A 6154-nucleotide genomic window follows, 5' to 3' on the forward strand; every position below is an offset into this window, starting at 1 on the left:
AGCCCTGAGGGCTGTGGGTTGCCCATTTTTATGGTTATTTCTTGATCATATGCTAAACACAGGGGGAGACTATTTATGCCACCCCTTTTTAGACCATGTAGGGTAACTTCCTGACGTTGCCAGGGCATTTGAAAACTGTCATGGTGCTGGTGCAAGTGTAGCAGTGAGGATGACCAGAGGTCACTCTCATTGCCATCTTGATTTTGGTGAGTGGGTTTTGACCAGTTTCTTTCTGCAACCTGTTTTATCAGCCAGGTCTTTATGAGCTGCATCTTGTGCCAACTTCCTATCTCATCCTGTGACTTAGAATGCCTCAACCATCTGGAAATGCAGCCCAGTAGGTCTCAGCCTCATTTTACCTCGCTCCTGTTCAAGATGGAGTTGCTCTGGTTTAAATGCCCTTGACATTGTCCCTCAGCATCCTCCAGATTGTTGGCAGCCACTACTAGTAGTGCTTCTAGTCATTAGTATTCTTTCCAACAATAAATTTCAGATGGGACCCCCATTGTGTTAAATAACTGATGCACACATTTTTGTTCTGCCTCCTTACTCACTCCTCCTATAATTCCTACCTGCAGCCTGGAAGCTCCAGGCACGCTTCAGTTAGAGCAAGCCTAAGCAGGAGGCAATGGGGGAAAACCACAGACAATGGAGGCTCATAACCTCACTGGGGGTGCCCATTCTCTGCAGAGGATCCTGCCTCTGGTGAAGTGCTCAGCCCTGACATTTGGAGAGAAGACTTAAGAGAAAAGGCCAGGTCATTATTACAGCTCTTTGACCAGACAGTTAGTGAGGCCAGTCAAAAACACAAAGATTTGCAACGCCTCCTCTAACTTCTGATTTTGCCAGATGCCTTTTGTGGTTTTCTAGAACTGGGATTATTTTCTCTTAGTCTTAGAAGCCCATAGTAAAAATCTGTTCCAGTATCTGGGACAATCCCTGCTATATGATAGACTGACAGACAAATATTTGTTCAATGAATGAATGAGAATTATCACGATCTAGAACATGACATAAGTTTGCAGTAAGCTTTAAAGTTAGTGTAAGGACTCTACCCAGTGAGCAATGACCCTCATCATGTAAGGCTGACATTCTTGCTTTCCCTTGGGTTAGATTCTATGCTGCAAAAATGAAGGCTTTGAGATAAGGGATAGACTTACAGTTGTGGGCAAGTGTGACTTCTAGTCAAGAAAAACTTAGGAGCGTGTCAGAATTTGGAATGAAGAAGGGAGAAGGAAGTATGAAGAACCAAGAGGTTATTGGGAGCCTCTGCTCCCCTCACTGAAATCCTTCAGAAGTACCTCCAATTGTATTGGAAAAGTTACTACCTTACATTTGTAATTACATTTGTAACTGTAATTACAGTTACAAATGTAAGGTAGTAACTTTTGTCTGAGACTTGATCTCTAGATAACTTACACAGGCAGGGGTGTGCTGAAGATAGGACAGCATCACTGTGCAATCATCACAGAGATGGATACACATGGAGCCCTTCCTCTGGGGCTGGCACTTACGTTGCATTTTCCCCGCATCAGCCCCGGTGATACCAGGCCATATCCTGCACGTTAACTTTTCCAGGGCATTCTAAAGGAATGTGATTGATATATTTATACCTCAGAATTATCTAAATAAAATACCATAGACCCATTTACATGTTACAGTATTACAGATGTTCTTCCAGGAACGAGTAAAGCTATGAAACAGATTTGCCCTCTTTTTGCAGAGTCTATTCCAAATACCTGATGTCCCACTGAATTAACTGGCCTATAATAGCTGGGAAGTAGAGGCCAAAAAGGGACCTTGACATCCATGAGGCTATCTAGACCTGCACTTGCTGCAATTTTTGAAATACTGAAAATTTCATCTAGCCAAGGAGGCAGCCAGGGATGAAACTTGGAAACTACAGGAAGTCTTCAAGTGCCCGATGGTGACATCAGCATCCCTTTATTGTCCCTGGGATGTTCAATGTCAACGGGAGGCTGAGATGCAGTGAGTGTTACTGACAGGAATAATCACAACAACTTTGAAAAACTTTTCGACTTGGAAGATGCTGAAGGGAAGTCATGGTTAGGATCCTGGGGATTTCTTATATTCTGTTCCTTTTTGGAGGCTCCATCCAGGGCTCGGGGTAATGAATGGCTGGGTAACACAGCATCCAACAGACTGGTCTTGAGGCAGTGGAGGATAAACTGACTTAATATAAAAGAAGGATTTATCACATGAATCTTATAGAGCAAGGCAGAATATGGCTTGATCATTCAACAAAAGGGCTGTTCATAAAAATGAGACACAAAATATGAAAGGCGGGGGGATATTTGAGTGAGTTATGATGAAAAATTTGATTCTATGACCTACTCGCTATGTCTCCTAGGATTTCTTTATGTCCTAAATCTCATCTTAGAAATAAATAGCCTTCATTGTACTTCTGTTATTTAGGTTATATGTTATAGCATTAGTGATTTAAGATTTTGAACATTTGCTTATTAATAACATACATGAAGGCATTTTTTGTTTGGCAAGCTTTGGGGGAAGAAGAGGTGTTTTCAAATTTGTTTTGTTATTTTATTATGACACTATCCAAATTAAGAAATATGACTGGTCTGTGTTGATTTTGCTAAAATAGTTATTAACCTTGACTGGGCACAGTATTAACACATAGTCTGTCTAGTTACAGCCCAGTTTCATTAATTTTAATTATAGCAGAACAAATGGTGTCAATCCAAGATCCAAATGTCCATTCCAAATCACCTTAAGCTTCCTGAGTTTTTTGGTTTTGTTTTGTTTTTTCCACCTTAAGACTATAATCCCACGGAACGTTTACACCAAGGTCAAATATTTATCTATGAGGGCTTTACATTTATAAAGACTGTGACAGCAGAATGTTTGGAACGTTCTCTGACCAGAAGTTCAGTGGATGAGAAAGTTGTGTGTGTGCACACAGGTGCATATGCACGCACAGACATGTACACGCATGTGGCTGCATAAACACATCTGTCATATAGAGAAGGCCGACCATGAGCAATGTTTTCATGTATGTGATTCTACTGCCTTGAGAGAAAGAGACAAGCAACCACATGTCAAAATTGCTGATTCATAGCCTGACTGTGAGGTGCTACAGGTGAGGGCCCCCAACAGCAGGCCTTCACATCCCAGCACAAGATCCACACTGTGGAAAGGATCAAACTTGGCCAATTTGATCAAGGAACTTGAGAGAACACTGATTGAGAAAGACCTACAAAAAAAAAAATGAGTTTCTCCAGGCCGGAAAACACAGACCAGACGGTGCATTGGCATATTTCAAGGTGTGCTGTGGGAAAGGATGCCCAAGTCCTTCCTTGTGTGGCCTCGCACTCACCTTCAATCAATTTGATCCTGAAGTAGGCGATGAGGAGGAGAAGCAGCAAAGTCATGGGGAGGAAGACCCCAGAGAACAGGAACCAGCCAGGGAGCTCCGTCAGGAAAGCTGACAGCACAGAGCTCATTGTCAACCAGATCCCACGGTGACCGTGGGATTCACACTCGGGATGGGGGCAGCTTTGCTCTGAGTCTGCATTTGTTTTCTCTAGGGCTCTGGCCTTTGTTCAGCCCATCTCAGTGGAACTTTTTGTGGACTTCGCTCTGTTTAAATTGCCTCATGAATTCTGATAGGATTGCTTGCAAGTTACTCTGTAACTCAGCTATTGAGCGTAGAGGAATTGAAAGGTCCATCTTCCAAGCGCTTTCAGAGATGAGTACGTATCTGGCAGGGGTGGGATGACCTGGGAAGCTGAGATTTTTTTTTTTTTTATGATGAGTTTATTTGTAATGAAAAGTACCTGACAAAGCAAACCTCATTGTTATATATATTCTATGTATTCTCAGACATAGGAAGAGTTTTTCCTGTGTTTCCTAAATTTTAGAGTTAAAAATTTCTTAATAGTTATGCCACTGTACCTAAGTACTTGTGTCTAAAAGAAAGTGAATTTTCCTTTATACACAGGTGATATAACTAATACCAAGGAAAGAGAAACAAGAGTTTTTCCACATGTAGAAATTCTTCCTCGTATATCCTACTCTGAATACTTCTCTGAGAAGTGCGTTGGTTTAATCATTTATTCAACAAAAATTCAATTCTACTAGAACCCAACCTCTGGACTAGATGCTGGGTATACAAAGAAGAGTAAGTCATGACCCCTTCCCTTTAAGAGTGGAGATAGACCAGCAGAGATGGCCACAGTGAACATGGTGGAGTGGCCGTGATGCGGCCTCATCTCCTTCTTCCCAAGGTGCATCCATCCTTGCTGGCTGCATGAGGTCATACTCTCCTCTGCTCTACTGGGCCTTTCCTGTCACCCATCATTCACAGTTAGGAGGTGGCTGCTAATTGATAGTGGCATGGGTTGTGCAGTAACTCCAAAGTTTCTGGGGAAAGAAAGGGCAATCGATGGGCCAGTGTCAAAGTTGACATGGACTTGTTGACTGTGTTGAGCTGTCATTGACTGCTTTAGTGAATAACTTCCAAAAATATTGGTCTAAAAGTGAAAACTGATGAAAAGAGTCATATTCAAAGGATGCTCTGGAGAATTTGGAAGAATGTGGAGAGAAGCAATTGGCAGCCACCTTCTTGGGCTTGTTCTCCTGTCATGTTCTAACCCATCCCTAGCCCCCTTTACTGGTAACAGGAGTCGTCCATCAAGGACAAGCTGCTGGCAGTGCCTCCCACATTCTTGCATCAGAGACTTGGCATGAGTGTGCAGTCTTAGACCCAGCTGTAAAGTTTGTGCCCTGATTTACAAAATAATAAGATGGAAAGGGTCTCTAGGGTGTTTGCCTGGCATTCTTGATCAATGAACAGTTAGCAACTTCTGTCTAAGAAGAGAGACATCTTAGTTTCAGGAGGAACTGTTAAGAATACCTGAGTTTAAGTCAGCATCCATTTACTCACTTATGTGCTTCTCTTCTCCCACTCTGCAAACCCATGAATGCTGTTACTGCTATTATACTTGCATACCTTCCATTGAGATGACTCTCTGGCGGTCTTTCAGTTTGAACAGGATGCTAATTTGTAAAGTGTCAATCTTCAAAGAACCTCTATGAGCAAGTGACATTACCAGGGAGATGTCAGGCAGCTGTTAGGCAATACGACGTTTGTCATATTCTTTCTTCCTGTTTCATTCCCATTCAGCAAGCCTTCATTGAACATCTAAACAAAGGTAAGTTCGGGGAACAGGCAAATAAATAAATGACAATAATGTTAGCTTCCAGATCATCATAGAAACAAAGTCTAGTAGAAGCACTGAAGAAAGACTGATTAACTCCAGCCAGGAAAGTGGGCCAAGTTAACTAAAAATATGGCATTTGAAGGTTGAGCATGGTGGCTCTTGCTACTTTGGGAGGCTGAGGCGGGTGGATTGCTTGAGCTCAGGAGTTCGAGACCAGCCTGGGAAACATGGTGAAACCCTGTCTACAAAAATACAAAAATTAGCTGAATGTGGTGGTATACGCCTGTAGTCCCAGCTACCTGGGAGGCTGAGGTGGGAGGACTGCTTGAGCCTGGGGAGGTCAGGGCTGCACTGAGCCATGATCATGCCACTGACTCCAGCCTGGTTGACAGAGTGAGACCCAGCTAAGAAAAAAATAGAGGGACATTTGATCTGAGCCTGGAAGGTGGTTAGCTGAAGAATGCCCTCGTCAAACACATGATTTAAGGAGGATAGGGAAGAATAATTTGAGAGTAACTGGATGATGTGTGGTTCAGGCCAGAGAGTGTCTTATGAGTTGAAGCTGTAAGAGTGGAGTGATATCAAAGCTTATAGACTATTGAATGCTCTGCTATGTGCCATGCTATTTGAACAAAGGTGACCAATTAAAGGTATTTGATCATGGAAGTGTATAATCTGATCTGAGCTCAGGGAGCACTTAGGTAGTACTTTAAAGAAGGAACTGAAGAGAAGAGATCAGAATAGGCTGCCTCATCATGGTGGCAAGATATAATGAGTTTGGGATTAGAGGTGGCAGAAGGGGAGGGGGACAAGAAAGCTGCAGAGATGAAACAAACAGCCCTGAAACAAACAATTCCAAGATTACCACAAAGTAATGTTTGAACTCTTATTATATGTCAGGCATGATATAGAACAGTTTGTTTATTGTCTTATTTAATCCTGACAGTAATCTT

At 42.4% G+C, this 6154-nt stretch overlaps 1 protein-coding gene across 1 annotated transcript in view; it reads right to left on the bottom strand.

Moving 5' to 3' along the window:
- SMLR1 (small leucine rich protein 1) overlaps positions 1-5087 on the bottom strand; it is an 11609-nt gene extending 6522 nt beyond the window's left edge. Inside the window, 3 exon segments of the mRNA XM_017533227.1 lie at positions 3356-3493; positions 3496-3562; positions 4983-5087. Of these exon segments, the coding sequence (XP_017388716.1) occupies positions 3356-3493; positions 3496-3562; positions 4983-5087 (310 nt within the window).
- Between the last annotated feature and the right edge of the window lie 1067 nt (positions 5088-6154).

Source organism: Cebus imitator, unplaced genomic scaffold (genome assembly GCF_001604975.1).
Source record: "Cebus imitator isolate Cc_AM_T3 unplaced genomic scaffold, Cebus_imitator-1.0 Scaffold81, whole genome shotgun sequence".
In the NCBI taxonomy this organism is placed as follows: domain Eukaryota; kingdom Metazoa; phylum Chordata; class Mammalia; order Primates; family Cebidae; genus Cebus; species Cebus imitator.